The 24,863-nt window shown below is 36.8% G+C and overlaps 1 protein-coding gene across 1 annotated transcript in view; it reads left to right on the top strand.

The window, feature by feature from the left end:
• Positions 1-1,200: 1,200 nt before the first annotated feature.
• Positions 1,201-24,863, top strand: part of REV3L (REV3 like, DNA directed polymerase zeta catalytic subunit) — a 274,157-nt gene continuing 250,494 nt past the window's right edge. The window contains exon 1 of the mRNA XM_044676720.1: positions 1,201-1,339. Coding sequence (XP_044532655.1) covers positions 1,201-1,339 — 139 coding nt within the window. The remainder of the gene's footprint in view (positions 1,340-24,863) is intronic.

The following is a 24,863-nucleotide window of genomic DNA, read 5'->3' as shown; positions in this document are numbered from 1 at the left end:
TATGGTGGCTACCAGCACGTACTATGAGCGAAACGGACAGGGCGGCCCTTTTATAGGCAGAGCCCGAAGCCTCCCGCTCCCCCGCCCCTCGCGCCGCCTCCGGGCCACGCGCAGGAACTCCGAACGTTACCTGAGGAGCTCGTGCTATATCCGCCCCGTTCTCCTCCGTTCACCCGCCCCTCCCCTCTCGCACGCCACGGCTCGGTGCCAACCCCCACCCCCCACCCCACCTTGGCTCCCTCCCCTTCCCTGGATTCTCTTACCTTCGGAAAACGGGCGGAGGCGCTGGGCTCCGTCTCCGCCTCCACTGCAGGATACGAAATGGCGGTCTGAAGCGGAAAAAAAACCGCGAAATGCGGCAGCTTCTGCCAATCTCGCGTAACCGCTAAAACGGACTCAAACACAGCCGCCCTTCCCCCACCCCTTCCCCTCCGGTCCCGCGCGAGTAATTGAAAGGCGACCCTTCCCCCCTCCATCCATGATATCGGTGCTCCATCTCCCTTTCCCTCTTCCCTACCCCACACCCAGGTGACGGTGCCCAGACCGAGTCATCGATTCCCCCAGGCCCCAGCTGAGGCTGGACCCGGCGCGTGCCCTCCTTCCCCTCCCCCACTGCGCGATCGGGGCCGGGGGGGGGATAGAAATACGTTCTCTTTCTTTTCTACCCCCCACCCTACTCTACCCTTCCCTTCCCCTCCCAGTGACCCCTATTCCGCCTCCCCTTCTCTCTAACCACACCCCCCCCTCCGCCTCTCCCTCCCTCTTTTACACACACTCCCTCCCCCCAGTGGTTGCGTCCGTGACATCATCATCATGGCAACAAGAGCTGCAGCCTGGGACGGAGAAGCCTGTGTGATTCCCGGCGGCGGCGGCAGCAGCTATAGCAGTGGCAGCGACGAAAGTGCAAGGGCTTCTCTGGCCGTGCCCCCCGCGCAGCACTCCTGAGGAGGCGGCAGCAGCAGCACGAACCCCAAGCCCCAGGCCCTGCCGCCACCGCTGCGGCTCCTGCTCCTCCTCACTGTGTCTGGGAGGGGTGGGGAGGCGAGAGAGGAGAGAGGGGCCGGCAGGCGGGGAGGGGGCGCTGCTGCTGCTGCGGAGGGAACTGCTTCTTCTGCTGCTTCTGCTTCTGCTGCTGTTGCTGCTGCTGCTGTGTGGCTACTAGAGGAAGAGGTGGCGGCGGCGGCGGCGGCGGCGGCGAACATGTTTTCAGTGCGGATAGTGACTGCCGATTACTACATGGCCAGCCCGCTGCAGGGGCTGGATATCTGCCAATCCCCCTTCACCCAGGCCCCCGTTAAGAAGGTGCCAGTGGTGCGAGTCTTTGGAGCGACCCCCGCAGGTAAGCACGACGGGGCGGACTGGGGGAGGCACCCACCCGAAGGAACACACATGCACGCTTGCCTTCTCCGTCGCCGGTACCTTCCTTCCCTCGTCTTCCCTCCCCTCCCTTCCTTCTCTCATGCTTGACAGGGGTCGAACTGTGGGGTCTGTCTGTGCGTGTGCGGCGCGGCTCTTGGGGAGGTGGGGGGCTCTTCGCACTTCCACCCCCACCCCAAGGGGAGAGGGAGGTGAGAGAAGCAGCCTCCCCGAGTGTTTACACAGCGCTTGGCTGCTGCGAGCTGGATGGAAGCCGCCGCACTCCCTGCTGCCCCCTCCTCCTCCTCCTCCATCTCCCAGACTCCTACCTCTTCTCTTTCCCCCTTTAATGATAGAACCGCCTTGCCCTGCTAGGATGGTCTTTGTAGGGCCTTCGTGGACCTGTTCAGGGAACACCCCTCACCCACCCACCCCCAAACCAGTGTTGATCACCTGGTGGGAAAGCACCACCATGTCTTGCTTCTTCTCGTCTGCTGCCTCTGTCTGGAAATAGCTTTACAATAAGACGGAGAAGCGGTCATTTCTGTTGTCAAAATGTTACCACCATCACCACAGCCTTCGGGTTCCTTATTCCCTTCCATTACTCACGGATATGTAAAGGCAATAAATGGAGGGAGGTACCCGGGATCACATAGCTTTCTTGTTGAAGTGACCATGTGGCTGTCCTGTGGGAGCTGTGTATGATTCCTGAAGGGTTTATTGCACTATCGCCTCAAGAGTCTGGGGAGCAGGACGCACCCCACAGGTGCAAGTGCTTTGAGTGAGGCTTGCACCTTTAGAAGCAGAAAATATTTGTTTTTGTGCTTCTGAAGGAAAAACATACTATCTCATTGGTTTAATTTGTTAGGAATCACAATTAAACACATATGTATAAACTAGAAAATGCCATGTGTGGGGTGGCAGGATTGCCTTTTAGACGTGCATCTTTTGAGAAAAAAGCTGCTTTGAGGCTAGATTGCAGTAAATGAGGGTAGGGGAAATGGAGTGACCTTAGTTATGTTTTCAAAAGCTCCTGGGGTTTATGATAATATGATTAGGATGCTGGCCAAACTTGCAAGGTGCTTTTTAATTACTTTGCTTTTATTCTAACATGTTTTGGGTTGCCTACATGAAATAATAGCACTACCCCCTCACCCTCCTCCCCAGAAAGGGATGCCCTTACCTCTAGCCAAGCATGTTTTCCCATGGGATTTTGAATTGTATTTCCCACTTGATGCTCCTTACCCTTTTCACCATTCATCTTATTACTAGATTCCAGTTCCTGTAGACTACCAAGATAATACCATTTCCCTAAAGACTAAATTTCTTCCCAAGCATTTATCTTTTAGTGTGGATTCCCTTTGTTAAAATTTTCCGTGTTCATAGGAGCATTTCACTACAGTATTCTGTTGTTGGGGGTTTTAAAAATAGAGATAAAGGGTGTGTTGACACCTCTTGAGAAAACATTTCAATACTGTAGGGTTTTGTTTCAAGAGAACTACTTGAAACTTTGAATATGTAGGGGGTAGGTAGTTAGAGTGCTGGAAAAGATAGGCTTTCTGACCTTTTTAATCTAAGGGATCCTGTCTTTGTTCTTAATTGGAATTTGTATTGTCTCATTTATCCCCTCTTCAGGTGAAATAAAAGGGAGGTCCTAAAGTTGAAATAGCTTTGTACTCAGAAGTCAAATGATAAAACTGATGCTAGGCCCCAGGTGTTATTGTTTATTATAACTTTTACATTTTGTTCCATTTTTTTCCCTGCAGCTCATTTTAATTGCCCCTTCATATTGTTGAACAGCCCTCATGCTCTGATAGGATGATTTATAAAGTAATTATAGTTTTGTAAGTATTCATCCAAAAATGGATAGTCCTGAGCTTGTCTAAAAGTTGAGTTAATAAAAAGTTTCAGTGGATGAAAGAGTAAGCAATTTTAATAATAAAATTATTATATATTTAAAATAGTAATCTGTCCTACTTTTAAAGCATAATGAGAAATATTTGCATCAGTAACTTCATCTTCTGTGGTATAGCTTTTTCATAACTCCAGACACTCCCCTTCCCCTGACTTTTTTTAAAACAGGAAATTAATTTGTAAAACTTTTTTTTTGGTCATTGTTTATAGATAAACACCTTTTAGTGGGATGACTATTGGATTTGGATTCATATAACCTGTGTTCAGTGTTAATATTAGTACTACTTGCTACTTGTATTACCCTTAGTAAGTCACATCTCCTCTGGGCCTCAGTTTCCTTAGTTGTAAAATGAGAAATATGGACAAGTAGACCACTCAGTTCCATTTCAACTTTAGATCTGTGAACTTATTAGTAGCAAAATTATCTTTTAAATTTTATTTTTAAAATGAATTTTGGATAACATTTGAGCAGCTGGATGAAAATGGAGCAGCTAGAGCAAAATCTTGGTGTTCAGATTATTGATGCCAAACTTAGTGAGATATTTAGATTATATAATTTTATTAATGTGGATAATTAAAATTAATGATTAGTTTATATTATATAATATTTTACAAACAAGTGTAACATTTAATAACTGGCTAATGTACTCTTTTAAAAATCATTTATTTATTTATTTAAATTGGTATATTTTTCCATAGTCACATGGTTCATGTTTTTTTCCCTCCTCTCCTCCCTCCCCCTTCCCTGGAGCTGACAAGCAATTCCACTGGGTTATACATGTATCATTGTTCAAAAACTATTTCTATGTTATTCATATTTGCAATAGAGTAAAAACCCTAACCATATCCTCATCAAACTATGTGATTGTTTATATGTTTTTCTTCTGAGTTTCTACTCCCACAGTTCTTTCTCTGAATGTGGATAGCTTTCTTTCTCCTCAGTTCCTTTGGATTGTCCTAGATCATTGCATTGCTGCTAGTACAGAAGTTCGTTAAGTTCAATTGTGCCATTATGTATCATCCTCTTTGTACAATGTTCTCCTGGTTTTGTTCCTTTCACTCTGCTTCAATTCCTGGAGGTCTTTCCAGTTCATATGGAATTCCTCCAGTTCATTATTACTTTCAGCACAATAGTATTCCATTACAATCGGATACCACAATTTGTTCAGCCATTCCCCAATCAATGGACACCCCCTCATTTTCCAATTTTTTGCCACTACAAAGAGTGCGGCTATAAACATTTTTGTACAAGTTTTTCCCCTGTTATCTCTTTGGGGTACAAACCTAGCAATGGTATGACTGGGTCAAAGGGAAGGCATTCTTTTAAAGCCCGTTGGGCATAATTCCAAGTTGCCTTCCAGAAATGTTGGATCAATTCACAACTCCACCAGCAGAGTATTAGTGTCCCAATTTTGCCATATCCTCTCCAACATTTATCACTTTCCTTTGCTGCCATATTGGCCAGTCTGCTAGGTGTAAGGTGGAACCTCAGAGTTGTTTTAATTTGCATCTCTCTAATCAGGAGGGATTTAGAACACTTTTTCATGTACTTATTGATAGTTTTGATTTCATCCTGTGAAAACTGCCTATTCATGTCCCTTGACCATTTGTTGATTGGGGAATGGCTTGATTTTTTGTAGATTTAATTTAGGTCCTTATATATTTGGGAAATTAAATCTTTGTCAAGAGAGTTTTGTTATAAAAATGATATCCCAGTGTGTTGCTTCCCTTCTAATTTTGGTTGCATTAGTATTGTTTGTACAAAAAATTTTTAATTAATGTAATCAAAATTTTTCATTTTAATGTGTACTTAAAGCCTTGATGTGGGGGGAATGAGGCTTCCATTGACTTTGTTTTCTTTTAAAAAAAAAAAACCCTTTACCTTCTCTTCTAGAATTGATACCTGATTCCAAGGTAGAAGATTAGTAAGGGCTAGGCAACTGGGCAAATGTGACTTGCCCAAGGTCAGACAGCTAGGCCTCAGATACTCCTAAGGTAAAATTTGAACTCAGGACCTCCTGGAGTCTCTAGACCTGAGCTACCCCACTGCTGGCTCTATTGACTTTCCAACTGAGTTCACAGGATCACAGATCTAGAGCTGGAAGGACCCTCCAGAGTCCTACTAGTTTTAAGCCCCATTTTTTACAGATGAGGGAACTGGAGCTCAGGGAGGCCAAATGATTTATTTGCCCAAGGTCATATAGGGAATAAGTGTCAGAGACAAATCAATTATTGAACATTTCCAAAGGAATACATTTTTTGATGTTTTCCCTCAATAAGGAATATTATTTATGAATGAGTAGATTCTGAATAAATAAACTGTGCCAAATTGCACTATTTCATGGAAATGATTTCTTTTTTAAAAATCTAGTTTAGCTTACTTTAAATTCATCTGGCTCTGTTTAAATGTGTAACGTGTATAACTTTTTCAAAATTATCTGTCTTGGATTAAAAAATGGACTCTTCTTGTTACATTTCCTGAACTAATAAAATTTGAATAATGTATAAAAGTGGTTTCTTCAAATTTGAAAACTGAACCTTTAATATATTGCTCTGTAAGGCTATTAACTCTTAAAAGAATTTTTTTCTTGATTTAAATGAAAGTTTTATTAAGAATGCCCTACTCTGGTTCTTTTTATATTAAATTTTTTGTCCCCTAAGAGCTTTATTTTTTTAAATCTCACCTCTTTGACATTTATAAGGTACTGATAATTGCTTGTTTCCCTCCAATGTGAAAGTAGTTAGGAATAATGTTTACTCAGGGAGCTAGTGTTTTTGTACTTTTTTTAAATAGAGGTGTTTGCTCTGGAAATTTAAATAAAAGGCAGAATAGTTTAGTGGAAAGAGACTTAAATTTGGAGTCTGAGGACTTGGGTTCTAGCTCTGACTAAGCTGATGAACCAGGTAGATAAAAGCTTCAGTTTCTTTGTCTTGTGTAAAATGAGGGATAATTTGACAATTTCTCAGGAATCTTCTATCTCCAAAGCTCTTAATTATAAAATTTTGAAGCCATATGAACTTGGCAAGCTGATTGTTTTCCATATCCTGACCCTTTTCAAATATTTGGCTTAATTTAGACCATGCAAAAAACCACCTTCTTGGGTTAGAAAGAATTGTCTCCTTTGAAAAAGCTTCAGATTGAGATGCAAATAAGAGTCAATAGAGAGTGTGCAGTCCACAAAGTAAGGATCTTAAGTACAGAATACCAAACTGTATATAAATAAAGAAACCCTTCCTTAGAGGAGCTATCTTTTTTTCATTCTCTGAGAGAAAGTTCGTTGGTCAAAGTGGAAAGATTACTAGATATAGAGCCCTCAACCTGAATTCCAATTCCATTTCTGCTGTTATTTAGAATTTGTATGACATTCACCTCCCTGAGTTTCATTTCCCCTCATCTGTAAATTGAAGATGTTGGACTAGAAAAGTGATCTCTATAGATTTCCTTCCAGCTCTAGGGTCTTTGATCATTATTGTATAATAAAGTATAATATTATTGATTCTGTGAACCTTGAAAACCAGATTTGCTATAGCTAATTCATTTCAATTCAACAAATATTTTTAAAGGGCCTATTTTGTGCAAGACCAGGTTCTGGGGATACAAAGACAAAAACAAAATACTTCTTGCCCTTAGGGAGTTTATAAACATTCTTGCTCTCTGCTGGAATGAAAAACAATATAATTAATTTCAAGAGGGAGAATATGCTAATTACTGGAGGAAGAGAGTATCAAATAAAGGTGGCACTTATGCTTTGAAGGAAACTAGTAGTTCTGCAAGATGGAGATGAGGGAGGAAGGCATTCCAGACTTGAGGAACCATTGATGTAAAGGGAGAGGGGTAAAAGATGACATATCATATTTGGAAATAGCCAGAAGACTAGTTTGACTATATTTGAGAGCGTATTAAAGGGAATATGTGAAGTAAAAATAGAAGGGTAAATGGGAGCAAGATTGTAGTGAGCTTTAAATACCAATCTGAAATTTTTGTATTTTATTCTAGAAGAAATATGGAGCCATTGAAGATTTTCATTGTTAAGGAAGAAGTATGTGAATATGTGGTCAGTTATGTTTTGGGAATAACAATTTGGCAGGAATGTGAGAGATGAATTGGAGAGGGGAGAAAATGAAAGTAGGGAGACCTTTTAGACTATTGTAGTGGTATAGATCAGAGCTGAATATGAACCTTATGGTAGAAAGAAGTCCCATGTTAAATGAGACAACTACTAATTTATGTGATAGGAGAGAAAGAGACAAATATCAGAGATGTTGTGGAGATAGAATTAATAAGACTTGGCAACAGATTGGAAAAGGCAGTGAGAGAGAAAAATAATGGATGATTCGAAAGTTGCAATCCCAGAGTTGTACTGAATTACTGATAATTTAAGAAAAGATACATACATATACGTACATGGATTTCTGTAGGCTAATAGATTTATAGATAATTTAATCCAGTGATGGGCAAACTTTTTAAAGAGGGGGCCAAAGGAAAGGAAATGCTCATCTGTCAGTCGGTTTCTGAGGCAACTCTTTTGAAGTTTCATTGTATTGTAACCTACTCATTGTATTTGTCAGATTAGGAATATTGTTGCAGGGTGGATAGAACATTTCAGGGGGCTGCATCTGGCCTGCAGGCCCTAGTTTGCCCATTGCTGGTTTAATCCATACATAATCAAATAATTGTTTATTCAACAGATGACAAAACAGAAGCCTAAAAAAGTTAACTGACTTATCTAAAGATTACACAGCTTGTGTCAGAATTAGGATTTGAATTTGGTCAATTAACAAATACTCATTAAGTGCCTACCGTGTATACAAACTCAAAAGTGCCTTCAAAGTGCTGGAATTCTATTTGGGAAGGCAGCACATATTTTATAAGAATATACAAAATGAATATAAGGTTATTGGAGGAGAGATGCCAGCAATTTGGGTGATCAGAAACCTTTTTGTAGAAGGTGGTACTTGAACTGAGTTTTGAAAGAAACTAGAAACTTTAAGAGGTGAGTAGTTAGGAAAAACAGTGCCTTGTAGACATAGAGGACAGCCAACTCAAAGAGAGGAAGAAGGAAGATGGAATGCCTTGTATCAAGAAAGATAAGAAAGCCAGATTGATGGGATGGTTGGATGCATGAAGGGTATTAATATATATTGGAGCCAGGATATAAAGGACTTTGAATGAGAGAGGAATTTGGATTTGATCTTAGAGGTAAGCTACTGGAGTTATTTGAGTTGGCAGTGACACAGTCAGATTTGTGTTTTTAGGAAAATCATTTTAGAGCTAAGTTGAAGGATAGATTGAGGAAGAATAGATTGATGAAGAGTGAGGCATGGAGTTAAATTGGAAGGCTTTTTTCGATGGTTCATTCTGGTGATGAAAGCCTAAACTAAGAAGGTAGCTACATGAGTAGAGTCAGATTCAAGAGATCTTGTGAAGGTAGAAATGACAAGACTGCAATTTTATTGGATATATAGGGAGAGTAAGAAGCTAATAATGACACCCTGGAAGAATGGTAGTGCTCTCAATAGTAGTAAGGAAGTTTGGGAGAGGGGTGAATTTTTTGGGGTGGGGCATAGTGAGTTTGAAGTTAGTGTGAAGTCCACTTGTTCATTACCATCCACTTCATCACTAGTCCATCAATGTCTTTGTACTATTTCTTCTGTACCCTCTGGAATGTTGGTTTCATAATGAACAAACTTCCTTTTGCTTTAAACCTCCTCTCTTGCTCCTCCCATCTTCTAGCACTCTGAAATCTGTCTCCTTTCAAATGACACTACATCTCTGACCATCCTTTCTAATACTGGCTACAAATTTTCTATCATGTTCCTTGACTCATTGGTCCAAACAGGGGAGTTAGAATAAGCAATCTTTGCTCTCCTTCACTCAGTAAACTTCTACTTAGAAGTTCATGTTGTCCAAATTTATTTCACAGTCCAAAATCTGATAGCTGTTATATACTGATATACTTCTCCACTTACTACCTTCCTCCACAACCCCCTTCTCCTGCCTTCCCCTATGAGTTTAGTATTTGGCTCAACATCTTTCTACTCCAACTCTTGCTGTCATAATAGGGGTTATCAGCATAGTGTGCTTCCTAATTCTTCAGTCTTTTTGACTCCTATGACTTGCTGTTCCACCTCAGCTACACACCAGTATAGTTAAATAGTTGATCTTGCTATCACTTGCATTTGTATCATGTGAGGTACTCTGGTGTTCCTTTATCCAATAATGATCTTTTATTTTTTATCTCTTTTTGTGCTTTATGACCCCAAGCCCTATTCTTTGTCCTTATCATGACTTCCAGTTCCCATAATTCGGTATTTTACTAGATCATCACCTCTTCTTTATGTTCTCCTCCTTTGTTAGCCTTTGGTATACCTCTTCCACTCTACACTGACCTCTCTAATCTTAAAATTGTGTGTCCCTTTTTGTTTTCTGGAATCACTAATCATACTTTATCAAATGACAACCTTGGATGATTCCCCTAATTTCTATTTGCATGCTGCAGAAGAAAGTCATAAAACCTTGCTAAGTATTCTCATTGCAAATTTTTTCTATCTAATCTGAACTGGACCCTCCTGACACCAAGGCAATCCTTCTATTCCTCTTTAATCACTTATATATCCTAGTCACTCCAGTGACTGCTCCATAACTATTTTCTCCTCAAACCTCCCATGGCAGCCCTTTTCCCTGTCCCCTCAGAAGGATCATCTCCACCCATATCCCTGTTTCTGATGAGGTGTTGGATTATTTCCTACCCAAAGCCAACCCTTCTCCTTGCACCCTTGATTCTATCTCTTCCCATCTCTAGCAGATTGCTTACATCCTCATTCTCTAATATTCAGTCTTTCTTTTGGCTCTTTCTTTGATTCTTACAAATGCTCCCATATCTCCCTTTATTCTAACCCCTCAGTAGATCCTACCATTCCACCTTGCTGTCATTCTATTTTTCTCTTCAGCCAGCCTAAGCTAAACTCCTTGAAAAAGCTATCTGGATTGTGTGCCTCTACATCCTCTTTTCCTACTCTTTTCTAAGCCCTCTGGAGCCTGACTTTTGATCTCATCACTCAACTGAAACTGCTCTCTCCAAAGCTACTAGTAATCTCTAAAGGACCAAATCTGCTGGTCTTTTCTTGGTCCTCATTCTTGAACTCTTAGCATTTGACACTATTGATCACGCTCTCCTTTTGAATATTGTTCCCTTGATTTTTGTGATTTGTTTCTTTCTGTATTTTCTTATCTGTCTGAAAATTCCTTCTCAATTTCCACTATTGGATCTTCCATGTCACAAACATTAGGTGGATGTCACTTACGGCTCTTTCTTGGATTCTTTCTTTTATAGGTTCAATAATTATCTCTATACTAACGCTAGACTTACTGAGTTTCAATAAAACATCACCAGTTGCCACTGAACATTTCAAATTTGAGTATCCCAGAGCCATCTCAGGCTCAACATATAGAACATGTATGTCATACATACAACATGTACCAAATGTTTTTATTCTCTTTCTCCTTAAATCCACAACCTTTTCTGAACTTCCTTATTAAGGGTGCAATCCTAAACTTCTCATTTTTGCATACTTGATAAATGCAATCATTTACCAAATCTTATCTTTTCTATCTCTATGACATCTCTCATACATCTTTTTCTTAGCCACCCTAGTTCAAGTCCATATCACCTTTTAACTAGACTATTGCAATAACCCTCTAATTGGTATTCCTGCCACAAGCCTTAACCATTCTAATCAGTTCTCCACACAACTGCTGAAAGGATTTTCCCAAAGGACAGATATGATGATGTCTACATCCCCACCTTGCTGATAAACTCCAGTGGTCACCTATTAGGATCAAATATAAACTTTTGCTATTTAAGGCTTTTTACAACCTGACCACTTCCAGGCTTTTTAGGCTTGATGCACATTATTCCCCTCTTTGAACTCTACAGTCCAGCTATGCTACTCTATTTGTCCTTCCTCAAACTCACTTCCCATTCTGTGCCTTTTCAGTGACTATCTTTTATGTCTAGAATGCTCTCCCTCTTCATCTCTGGATTGTAGAATTCTGGCTTCCTTCAAGTCGTAGCTGAAAGGTTACCTTTTGCAGGAAGCTTTTCTTGATTTTTTTAAGTTGCTAATTCTTTCCTCTCCAAAGTTACTTTCATTTTATCTGTAAGTAGCTTGTGTAAACCTTATTTTTGTATGTATTATTTCCCTCACTAGAGAATGTGGACTGGTTTTGAGTTTTCTTTGTATTTCCAGAGCTTAGAGTAAGTTTTGTCCCATATTAAGTGTTTAATAAATGCTTATTGATTGATTAAGCGTTATAGAAATAGCTAATAGACAGTTGGTGATCCAGGACTGTATCTGAGGAACCTGGGGGTAGATAGATAGATCTGACAGTCATCCGCATAGAGATGCTCACTAAATCTAAAGGAGATGACGAGTGAGTACAGATTGAAGAGTCTTTGATCCTTTAACTTCAAATCTCCCCCTCTTTCCAAGGTACTACATATATATGTGTGTGTATATGTATTTATGTATATATATGTATGATGTATTTTTTTATAAAGTCACTTAACAGGGGAAACTAGTAGAATAGTTCATTTCAAATAAAATTGTAGCTGTGGAATCACCTTAAATGCAGGGGGAAAAATATTATTCCAGAATAGAAAATATTTCAGCCAGTAGTCTGAGTAAATTTTTAGAAATGTTTGTTTTAGGGAGAAAATAATAAACCATATTTATGACTAATTTTAAAAATCATCTATAATTAAATAATTTTCTAATTATTTCTAAGTTTAAATATTTAAAAATTTTTAAAAGATTACATAGAACATTTGATGTAATTGGAGAAAGGAATTTTCAGAGCACTACAGAGACTTAAAAAAATTTTTACTTGCAGCACTTTTATTTTTCTTTATACAATGTGTTGAGCATTATAATTCTCAGCTCTCAAGATGACTTGTATTCTACTGAGAACATTAAGGCGAAGTACATAACAATGTATCACACAAGTATAATACAGTTTATTCAGATATTCTAAGCCTTGATTTATAGATAATAACTTTTGGAATTACATGAGAATGATATTTTAGTAAAACTAGTGTTGGTAAAAAAGAATCAAACATCTTCCTTGGAACCAATACTTAGTATTGATTCAAAGACAGAAGGTAAGGTTTTTAAGAAAAAGAATCAAACACTAATGGCATATTTGTAATCAGTGGGGCTCACTTAAATATTGGTACTGTGGGATTCATAGTTATAATGAGACTTAAGTTTTGGACTTATCGAGACCATCTTAATTTTGTTTTGAAGGGCAAATACAAGATGTACTGTAAGTGATGTTTGAACCTGAAAAAGTAAAAAATTAAGGAAGAATAGGTTTTGTATGTATAGTTCAGAGATTCAACAAAGAGATATGGGGCTTGTAATATGAGACGAATCTCTGTCCAAAAAGTTGAAATAGGATTTGGATCATTCTCATTTAACAAACAAGTATTACAGCAATAAGAATTAATTCATTCCTTGATATGAGGTTTTGTGCTAGGCACTGGGACTAGTTGTAATACAAAGAATTAAATGATTCCTACTTGTAATGAGCTTATTTTCTAATGTGACAGGTAAGTAAAAATATTGTATTCTGTAGGACCTTAAAAACTTAACAAAAGAGTTTCTGTTTTATCACTATAGTGGTTACAAGAAGTCACTGGAGTTGATTGGGTAGGGAAGTCACATAGTTAGAATTTCCGTAGAATTTCCTTAATTAGAATAAAAGGAAATTATTCTGACAGCATTGTATAAAATGAATTATAGTAGCTAGAGACTTGAGGAGGGAGACCAATTAGAAAATTATATATAGTCTGAATGAGAGGTGATGAGAATTTGAACAAAGAAGATAGCCTGGGTGACTAGAAGGATATGAAAGATGCTATGAAGTTAAAAATGGCAAGATTTGGCAACTAATTGGATCTTTGGAATGAGGGGAAAATAAGGAGTTCAGGCTAATGTTGAAATTTATGAATCTGAGACACTGGAAGGATAGCGGTGTCTTCATCTGAAATGGAGAAGTTTGGTACTTGGTACAGTTTAGGAAAGATAAAGGATTCAGCTTTAGACATTTTTCAGATAAGATGTCTCTAGAACATCTTGGACATAGTTTGAAATGTTCAACAGGCATGATGATAGTGCCCTAGGGAGAGCCAGGAGACCTGGGAATCATTTATGTACAGGTGTTAATTAAGCTCAGGGATCAGTATGCCAGTGGACTGTACTAATTTTTATACTGTGGCCTGGGAACTAAGAATGGTTTAAAAAAAAGAATTTTTTTGCATTTTTAAATAGTTAGGGGGAAATAAAAAGAATAATATGACACATTAAAATTGAATTCAAATTTCAGTGTTTATAAACAAAGTTATTGAAACACAACCATGCTCATTCATTTACTGTGGCTGCTTTCATATGATAGCAGAGTTGCAGCAGAATGGATGTGACACTAATCATTTTGTACTATTTCTTAGTACACTACAAGTGTCAGTGGCTGAGTCATAACAAGTTGCAGCAATAAAGTTATAGCACAACAGCATTACTAGTGTCTCACATAACACTATGCTGTGGCATTTCATTATTTTTTACCAGTGCATTCCCATTAATGTAGAAATAAGAAGTTTAAAAAAAGTTTTATTACAATTTTTAGCTCAGGGACAAAATTGGGATTTTTCTGAACAAGAAATACTCTCAATCACTATTATCAAACACTGAACAGCTTTGGAAATAAACTTTGCTGCAGACTTTGTAATTTTTTTAAAAATGAATTCAACGTAAAATTACAAGGCAAAATGGCACTTAAGTGAAACTTGAACTTCAGTAAGTTAGTTCAACAAATAATTTTTTGTATCATAAGTAATGGCAAGTTGTTTTCTATACTTCTTATTCAGTCAAAGTTAAAACAAGGAGCAAGCTCTCTATTCCCACATAAATCTGCAATTCATTTATTTTTCTGAGCTCAAACTACAGTTCCAGCAGCATTTTTGGGAACTTGCTGCAAATGCAAAATAAATTTCCATGTCTTGAAATCCATCTAATTGTACAATTGAGGAGCTTCTACCTAAATTTCAACTGGAAGTAATTATTCTGCAATGTAACGACATTCTTAGAGGCAAACATAAAGAGAAGAATTCAATTAGAATCCAACAAATGCCTTTTAAATAATGAGTATCATCAATTAAAACCATATACTCTTGGTTTATCATCAGTATTTGGTGGTACCTATCTATGTAAAAAGAAATTTTCAGAGATGAAAATTCATAAAATCCAGTTACAAATCATCCTTTAAAAGATGAAAATTTACTGTCAATTTTGATGATAAGTAACACTAACTTTGAACCTTAATTAATTAAAATTTGATTATCTCTAAAAGAATTACATTCTCATTAGATGACCTGTGTCACAAATTATATTTTATTAGCACTTCTACTATTGCTACTCCTACTATATTTTCAACTTTATCAATTGAAATTTTGTGGAAATTTATTTTCTCTTTTGTTAAATACATAATATCTTTGATTTCTACCTCCTGGATTAACAAATCCTAAAAATATTTACTATCTGACCTTTTACAGAAAAGAATTTGTCCACATCTGGGAACTGATGAGGTTACCAAGAGAATATAAAAGAGGACACATGACAGTATGGGAAACACTTAGGGTTTGTAGGTATATAAGCTGTAATGTAGATGATGAACTAGCATATGATAGTAAGGAGGAGCAGATACTGAAATATGAAAACTTAGAAGAAAAATCACTTAGGAGGAGAGAGTGATTTATAGAGTAAAATCTGCAGGTAGTTAAGCAGGGTAAGAACTGAAAAAATGTTTTCAGATTTGTTAATTAAAAGGTCATTGGTAACTTTGGAAAAAAGCAATTTCAGTTGAGTGATGAGGACAAAATTCAGATTGGAGAGGATTGGAGAGGAAATGGAAGTAACAATATAAACAACTTTTTAAGGAATATGGCTGAAAAGAGGGAGAAATAAAGATTGGTGGGATCTAATAAAGATTTTTGAAAGATGGAAGAGGTTTGGACACATCTGCAGGCATGTTTAAATGGGGGGCATATGAGTTTAATTACAAAATAATTATATATCAAGTCAGTGATTGCCCTGGTAATTTACTTAATTCATTAAAATATGGAAGGCAAGGTCTTTGGTATATAAAAATCTTGGATGTTTATTCCCAAAAGGTTAAAGACCATTATATACTTGATAAATTAGTATAAATGTTGCCTTTTGTATTTTAGAATTCTAGAGCTAAAAGGGACCTCAGAGATAATCTAATCCAAACTCAATATATGTGAAACCCTGGCTGCAAGAGTTTAATGTATTTTACCCAGAGCAAGCAGTTACACAGTGCATATTCTAGACTAGAACCCAAATCTTCTAACCTCTTGGCTAAATTTTTTTCTACCACAGCACTAAAGCAACTTGAAAAAAGTTTGAAAGTGAAGCAAATCACTTAAAATTAACTCAAGGAACCAAATATAATAAACCAAATTAAAATGGACTATGTGCATGAAAATGGAATGTTTCAGAAATGGACAAGCTTTAACAATGGCAACTCTATTCAGTTCTACTTTTTTATATGACGCCTGCTTTGGAAAAATTCAGAACTCAGATTTGGTTTTCTTTTGAGGGTATCAATGCAATTTTGTTTGAGCCAAATTAGAATTTATTAAAAATGGTTTATAAATTATTTAAATCTTAAAGGCATTTGCTGCAAAAATGCCATTGCAATGTATAATTCCTTATAAAGATATCTTATACTTTCTATAGCATTCCTCTTATCCCATTCACTTGAACAAACACAAAGACTTGGCTCATAGTAATATTTCACATGTTTATATTTTAACTTAAATATTTATTTTATTTGTTTGAAGAGATGAACTTGAATAGTTATCGGGAGATGTAGGCCAAATAGGTTTGCATGTTTTCAAAAGCAATCTAAAAGTTTATTATTTGTTTTCAAACTATCAAGTTATATATCTGAAAATATTTTCTCAACATTGTTCTTTTCAATTTTAAGGAAACAAATTGTAAATTGTTCATTATCTTTGACACTACAAAATTTAAATACAATCTTTTGCACTTGAAGTTGACAAACTATATAGCAGATGGAAACTTTGTAATATCTACATATGCCCCTAGGATGCACAATGATCATCTATGTAGAGTTTGAATTTTAAAATTTTTTAACCTTTAGGTCATTATTCACATTTCTTTCCAGTTGGTAACAACTTTTAGTCATTACTATCTGTTAAAGCTTGAGCTATCTAAATTGCATTTTAAGAAATTATTCTTTCCTAAGCACATGTCCAGTCAGTTAACCATAATGTTACAAGTCACTCTGGTTTGTATATGCAAGACTAAGGATGAAATATTGAGAACTTTATTACATATCCCATCCAAGTGTGAGTGGACTTTAAGAAAAAACTAGAATTAATTACCAGGAAAATACCTATAATTTTTTCATGTTTTATCTGTCTTTGACCAACATTTTCTTTTCTATATTAAAAAATGTGATCCTTAATTAAAAAAAACACATTAAAAATAGGATATAATGTATTAAGACTCTGCCATAAGTCATGATGGAGGTTACATGTCAGTAGGATCCATTTATTCCCTTCCTGTTTTTGTGTTTTGTTATAGGTTTTTGTATAAATTTGGTATTGTGAACTTGGATTATACTTATTTGAAGCCTTTTACCATTAAGCATCATTAACATCATTAAAAGTGAAACTTTGGGACACAGTTCAGTCTGAAAACTCAGTGTTCCTAGCCATCTCATTGCTTATTCTTCCTTACATATTCTTATTCTTAGTCTTCCTTACATATTCTTAATTGATAAATTAATCTCAGTAAAAGAAATCCGTAATTCACAGTTTGGTTGTTGAAGCTTAGTGGAAAAACTATGGTATGTAGTTTTTTAGAGGAAATAGTAGATTTTGTTCAGGGAAGGAAAAAGACCAAAATGTTTATGATTCTGTCCTTGTATTCTTTTGTGGTTATATGTTTTGAAAATGGAAGAAGATGTATAGAATAGCCAATTTTTTTCCACCATCAAAATATTTTGAATGTAATTTTTCATAGTAGCATTGCTATAACTATCCTTTAGCACTTTAAGCATATAGAATTTAAAATTGGTAGAATTCCTTTTTTGTCCAGTTTGCAGCTTATCTCATTTAATTTAATTCATCCATTCTGTCTTTGTACACTTTTGTTTGTGTTTGTCAGATTATATACTCATAAGTATAAAATAAGAGATTTCCCCCCCTTATTTTGGCACTATTTGAGTACTATAATAAATGTTATGATGATGATATAGCTTACTTCATTTCCAATTCCTCTGTAACTTTATTTTGTTTCTTTGTCTTTGGTTAGAAACATCGGGCACATAACCTGGTTGTTCTGGCTAACACAATCTTGGGTCCTTTTGGGAACAGGATTTCCCCATTTTTTTATCCTACCCTGCTACATTAGTTTAAACAACATAGCGCTCTCACTATACCAGATAGCGTTTCAGTATAATTTCCTTTTTTTTTTTAAACCCCTTAATCTTCCATCTTAGAATCAATATTGTATATTGGCTTCAAGGCAGAAGAGTGGCAAGGGCTAGGCAGTGGGGGTTAAGTGATTTGCCCAGGGTTGCAGAGCTAGGAAGTACCGGAAGCAGATTTGAACCCACGACCCAGTCTCTAGGCCTGGCTCTCAATCCACTAAGCCATCCAGCTGCCCCCTTCAATGTATTTCTAGATTAGACTGAAGAACACAGAATTTCTACATTTTATGGACAATCTGTGTGAAGCTGGAACTTCATAAACCTTAAAGGCTCTCTTATTTAGCCCTGCTGCCTAGAGACCTCAACTGAATTATTAACATTTATGAAAAATGGCCAAATAAAATTACCAAACTTAGACTCTGACTGATTTCTGCTTTTGCACGTAATATTTATTTAGACTATAGTACCTGGCTCATTGAGGTTTTAGTGTTAATGACGAATTAGATATTGATAGGATCTAGAGTTGTCAAAGACTAGGGATCTTCTAGTCCAATGATGATGAACCTTTTAGAACCTTTTAGGGATCCCATGCCAGGCCCCCACCTCCAGACTGCATGTCATGTCCCACCCTCCCCACTGTGTGCAATACCCCTACACCACCCCCATGTTGGGGGCTGCTACCAAAGAAGCCTGGGGAGGTGGTTCATGGACCAAGTGTGCTGCCCCCACCTGTCTTGTGCCTGCCCAGGAGAAGCTGGCTCGTACATCCACAGGGACTCACCCCTGTATCCAGCCTCCCCCTAGCTGCCTATTGGGCTGCAACCCACATAGGGGTGAGGGCAGGGGACAGAGGGAGCTCAGTGAGCATTGGGAGGTGGAGTCACCCCCCCCAGACTGGCAGCTAACTGGGAAGGAAGGAAGAAAGTGGAGATCTTTTAGGGAGTGGGGCTGGGCCTGGTGGCTGGAGGGGACACCCTTCCCTTCCCACCCCACTTGCAACCCCTAGTCCCAGATAGGGGAGGGAGAAAGGGAAGGGAGTGGCCTGAGCACTCCAGGAGGGAGTAGGTGTGGCTGAGAGGGGGAAGGGAGCAACTGCTGGGAAGGATGTGGGCATGCCTACAGAGAGGTCTCTGTATGCTCTCTTTGGCACATGTGCCATAGGTTCGCCATCACAGTTCTAATCTAACAACTTTTTTTTTTGGTGAAGTCCAGAGAAATAAAGTGATTTTAATGCCCAAGATTACATAGGTAGTATGATCAGAGCTGGAATTTGAATCTAAGTTTTCTGAGTACAAATCTACTGATCTTTCTATAATGTTAACAAGGTATCTCTGAAAGTACTGTACTCTATGGGAAGTATTGTAATAAGAGTGTGTTCTTTGCACATTCTTATGCCAAGATTTAGGATAAAGATTAAAATGTTAAGCTTTAGGAGAAAGGATTATTTTTTAACTTATATGAGGGGGTCCCATTTTTTAGAATTATATATAATATTTTTAAATTCAAAAAGTGACTTAAAGAATTATTTTTATTTTCTCTTTGAGATTTGTGTTCATTTTAAGACCAAACTTCATCTGTTTTAGGCAAAACTAGGAAGTAGGGCCCCCTTAGAGTGCTATTTCTGGATGATTAGAATCTACTTTGAAATAGGTAAAAAGAGCCATTGAGTTTCTTAGAGTTAACATTTTAGTAAGTTATTTCAAATCTTGCATACTTTAGCATGTGATAAGATATAGTTAATTTCTAATTAAACAGATAATTTATTAATGATGTTTATAATCATTTATTCTTTTATTATCCTTTCATTGGTAATGGGAAAGTGAAAATATGCTCTTTTAACATGAAGTTCAAAATCATTAAAAATTATAATATGGTGGAACCAACAGTCAACTAGAACTTTGGAGCCTTGGGTTTGACACTTAATTCTTACACTAACCAGCAGTCTGAGCCTAACCAAATCACTTTAGTTATCTGGACCTCAGTTTCTTCATCTATAAAATGAGAAAATTGCATCTGGATTTAAGGATAAGAAGTAGACCTTGAATTTTGTTGGTATAGTAAAATTAGGTACCTTCCCTGCTACTTATAGCCTTAGAATTGCCTAGAGTGTGTATCTGACGCCAGTCTACATCACTGTAGCCCAAACCAGGTTAAGATGTAATTGGGAAACAAATAACGATATAAATAAAAATACAATAAAATAGAGAAAATTTTACAATTTAAAAGTGTCAGTATGCAGCCCCAGTGATCTTTATGTATGAATTAATTACTCCCTTTTCTGTTTAACACCATTGGTTTAGATTATCTTGAAAGACAAAAGTGACTTACTGAAAATCATATTAACCAATAGTATGTGAATTGAGATTTTCCTAGCAATGTAGCCTCTCCACAGGTCCTTTCTAGCCCAAACATTCTAACAGTCTGTGTTTCATAGTAACATACCCTGTTTAGATATAGTAGTATTGTCATGTCAGCTTAGACCTCCTCCTTACAAAGTAGTTTGTGCTAGCCATAATTCTGATTCCTTTATTCTCTGAATAGTAGATATAGGGAAGTAGTTTTTTACATTTACATTTCTTTTTGCAATTATGACCATTTCTTTTCTTTCTTCCCCATTACTCCTCTTAGTCCCCATTTAACAATAAAAAAGGAAATAAAACTTTTTTTTAAACAAACATGCATACTAGAGCAAAATAAATTCCCCAGTTTAGCCATGTTCTTCCCAAATGGTCTCATTCAGCACAATGAGTCCATTACCTCTCTCTCAGATAATGGATAACATTCTTCATCATTGGTCCCATGAAATCATGGTTGTGCAATACATTGATCAGAGTTCTTAAGTTTTGGAAAATTATTTTTTACATCATTGTCATTATTGTACATATTGTCCTTATTGATTCTTCTCATTTCACTGCATCAGTTCATTCAAGTCTTTCCAGGTTTCTCTGAAACTGTCCTTTTAGTCTTTTTTTATTCCTCTCTAGGAATTCTCCAATTGATGGGCATCCTCTTAATTACCAGTTCCTTGCTTCTGTAATTTTTTAAAATAATGGGTCCTTTCTCTTTTTGTTACCTTTGAGTTATGTCTAGCAATGCTATAACTGGGTCAGAGTATATACAACTTAATGACTTTGGGGGTATAATTACAAATTGCTTTCCCAAATGACAGTGACCATTCACAGGTCTATTTACAGTGCATTATCTGTTTGTTTTCTCTTCACCTCTCCCAATGTCTATCATTTTCCTTTTTTATATTTGTTCGACTTCATCAATCTGATGAATGTGAGGTGGAACCTCAGAATTACTTTAAGCTGCATTGCTTTAATTATTAATGATTTGGATCAATTTTTTTAAAATCCTTATTCTCTGCCTGAGAATCAATAATGTGTATTGGTTCCAAGGCAGAAGAGTGGTAAGGGCTAGGCAATGGAGGTTAAGTGACTTGCCCAGGGTCATACAGCTAGGGAAGTGTCTGAGGCCAGATTTGAACCTAGAGCCACCCAGCTGCCTGGATCAATTTTTAACATGGTTATGGATTTCTTTCTTGGAAAACTGCTTATTCATTTTCTTTGACCATTTATCATTTGGAGAATGGCTCCTATTTAAAATTAGTTTTTAAAATTTTGAATCAGTTCTTTTTATATATGTTAGAAATGAGAATTTTATAAGAGAAACTTAATGTAAATATTTTTTTCTTAGTTGTTTCCTTTCTAATTTTAGCAGCATTTGGTTTTAATTATGCAAAATCTTTTTAACTTTTTATAATCAGAATTATCTATTTTATATTCTGTGAACCTCTTTTTTGTGAATAAAGGAAAATAATTTATTTTAATTATCAGATTTGCCCTAGCATTTCCAGGTCTTTCCAATCCCCATTATTTGTTGTTGGCAGTAGCAATAAGTTTATTTTGACCCAAAGAATTATTTTTTTAAAGACTTTTTTGGGTCAAAATTCCATAGTAAATCTGATTCATATAGTCAAAGTGTTACTATTTTACAGTTACTTATACTTATTTTCTATTTCCTCTCAGCCTTCATTGCTGATACCATGAGGTAAACAGTAATTAGAACAAGACTGCAATTCTAATGATCCATTAGTTTTTCCCAACACTGCTTCATCCCACATATTCATCTGTTCCGTTATAAATGAATGAATAAATTAAAAAACATTTACTAAGTGCATTACTATGTGTCAGGCACTGTACTAACCATGGGAGGCTACAAAAACAAGTAAACAAAACAATCTCCGCCCCTAAGTAAGTTACATTCTAATAGGAAAAGATAGTACCTGAAGGAGAACTAAGATTGAAAAATGGGGGGTGATGGTAATGGGAGGGTTGAAAATATCTAGAAAATGGGATGGTGCCAGGCAAGATAAGGTAAAAACTGATCCATTAAACCCCAAATCCCAGGGGCATAGTGTAATTTCCAGAGGAAGAGGAGCACCAGAGTTGAAGATATCATGGTTTGGAAGTGGCTGGGAAGTTGTTTGGTATTATTTTCATAATATCTATCATAGAATAAAATTTTATCATAATTCGTGATGAAAAGTCGATAATGTGTTGGCTCTTCTTGCTAATAGCAGTGTTTGAAAATCAATTGAAAAATGCAGCAATGCCCTGAAACAAGATGATGTACTAACACAGTTTGGGCCATAAATTTTATTTTTAAAATAGTTTTATCTCTTTTAATTTTTTAAGTTACTGAGAATAAACACACTGGTCATTCTACCATTTATAGCTTTAGTTATGCCCTGTGCCTAGTGAAAGTTTATCACAGAAAGATAATGTTCCTGTCTAAGTAAATCTGTGATCCATAAATGTCAAATGTTCTTATTCCCAGAGTGCCTCCCAAATGCCTGGCATATAGTAGGTGTTATATAAATGCACATTCCCTTTCTTTTACACTAAGAGTTCTAGTCATCAGAATTTGATTTCTTTACAACTTCCATATTGCAACTTAGAAGTAAGAGCTATGTTAATGAGGAAATGCACTTTTCACAAGAGGGTACAATGAATCAAAACCCATTTATAGCAGCCATCACTAATGTAGATGTGATGATTGAGTCATTGGGATGTACTGGCACTATATTCAACTTAATAATCATTTGTTAAGTGGCTGCTATGTGCTAAGCTTCAGGGCTACAAAAATGAAACAAAATAATAACTTTCTTCACCAAAATGATAATGATACTATATTCCTTTTCTGATACTGGATAAGAATCAAGATTGAAAAGTCTTGACAGGCTAGAACATTGACACCAAACTAATAAGATGAAATTTTAATAAAAAATCAACTTGTTCACAAGTACAAGATGGAGTAAATTAGACCATATTTAGTCTGACAGTATCTGGGAGTTTTAGTGGATTCCAATCAATATGATGTGGCAGCTAAGCAGGCTTTTTATTTTTTAGTCTATGTTAAAAAAAGACAAAGCATCTAGTAGTATTGAACTTGTAGTCTCATTCATGGCGTCCTTTTCTGGTTTAACATCATCTAGAGTATGGTATTCATTTCTGAATATGGATATATTCATACTCCTATCATTTCTGGAAGCTGCATTTTAGGATAAACATTGTTAAAATGAAGAATGTTCAAAGAAGGGCAATAAGATAATAAATGTTCTCTTGCATACATACTTTACGTGGATCAGTTGAAGTAGCTAGGAACTCAAACCCTAAGAAGGTCCCACAAGTAGTAAGTAGTAGAACTAGATTTCAAACCCAAGTAGTCTGACTCCAAATTCCAGGTTATCTCCACTATAAAGGGAGGACAAGATTGTTGTCTTCTAATGTTTTTAGGAAAAAAAGGTGGTACTTGCTTTGCATGGCCCTAGAATACAAAACTAGGGATAGTGAATTTAAGTTGCAAAGGGGCAAATTTAGATTTTGTGTAAGGAATACCTTCCTAACAATCATAGCTATTCAGAATTGGAATGTGCTGCTTCTGGAAGTATAGATGATTTCCCTTCCTTGTTCTTAACAAAACTTAGATGATGACTTGTCAGTTATGTGGTAGAAGAGACACTTTTTCAGTTGTAGGTTATAATAGATGTCCTCTGAGGACCCCTTCCAAAACTAATATTCTGTACTCTAGTGCTTATAATTGGAACTCTTTCATAGTTCCCTTATATAAATGCAATGGTACATTTATGGCCATATTATCTAATATTTTTTCTTATTGTTTTGTTACTAGAGATGTAAATAGTGTCAACTCTACTAACATTTCTATTTATAAAGACATTCTTTATTCTCAATATTTTGTTACTAGAGTTAGAAACCATATATTAAAAACACTAGAAAGAATTGGAATAGAAGGGCCTTTCCTTAAAATAATAAACAGTATTTATTTAAAACTATCAGCAAAGAGGGCAACTGGGTAGCTGAGTGGATTGAGAGTCAGGCCTAGAGATGGGAGGTCCTAGGTTCAAATTTGGCCTCAGACACTTCCTAGCTGTGTGACCCTGGGCAAGTCACTTAACCCCCATTGCCTAGTCCAGTAGTTCCCAAACTTTTTTGGCCTACCGCCCCCTTTCCAGAAAAAATATTACTTAGCCCCCTGGAAATTAATTTTTTTTAAATTTTAATAGCAATTAATAGGAAAGATAAATGCACCTGTGGCCATCACCGCTCTCCTGGATTGCTGCAGCATCCACCAGGGGGCGGTGGTGCCCACTTTGGGAATCACTGGCCTAGCCCTTACCATTCTTCTGCCTTGTAGCCAATACACAATATTGACTCCAAGATAGAAGGTAAAGGTTTATTTAAAAAAAAAAAAAACCATCAGCAAGTGTCATCTGTAGTGGGGATAAGTTAGAAGCTTTCCCAATAAGATCAGAAGTGAAGCAAGGATGTCCATTATCACCACTATTACTTAATATTATATTAGAAATGCTTGCGGTAGCAATTAGAGAAGAAAAAGAAATTAAAGGGATTAAAATAGGTAATAAGGGAACTAAACTATCATTCTTTGCAGATAATATGATGGTATATTTAGAGAGTCCTAGAAAATCAACTAAAAAGCCAGTAGAAATAATTAATAATTTTAGCAAACT

This window comes from Gracilinanus agilis, chromosome 4 (assembly GCF_016433145.1).
Source record: "Gracilinanus agilis isolate LMUSP501 chromosome 4, AgileGrace, whole genome shotgun sequence".
NCBI lineage: Eukaryota > Metazoa > Chordata > Mammalia > Didelphimorphia > Didelphidae > Gracilinanus > Gracilinanus agilis.
The sequence above is the reverse complement of the archived record's forward strand: the minus strand, read 5'-3'. Positions and strand labels throughout refer to the sequence as shown.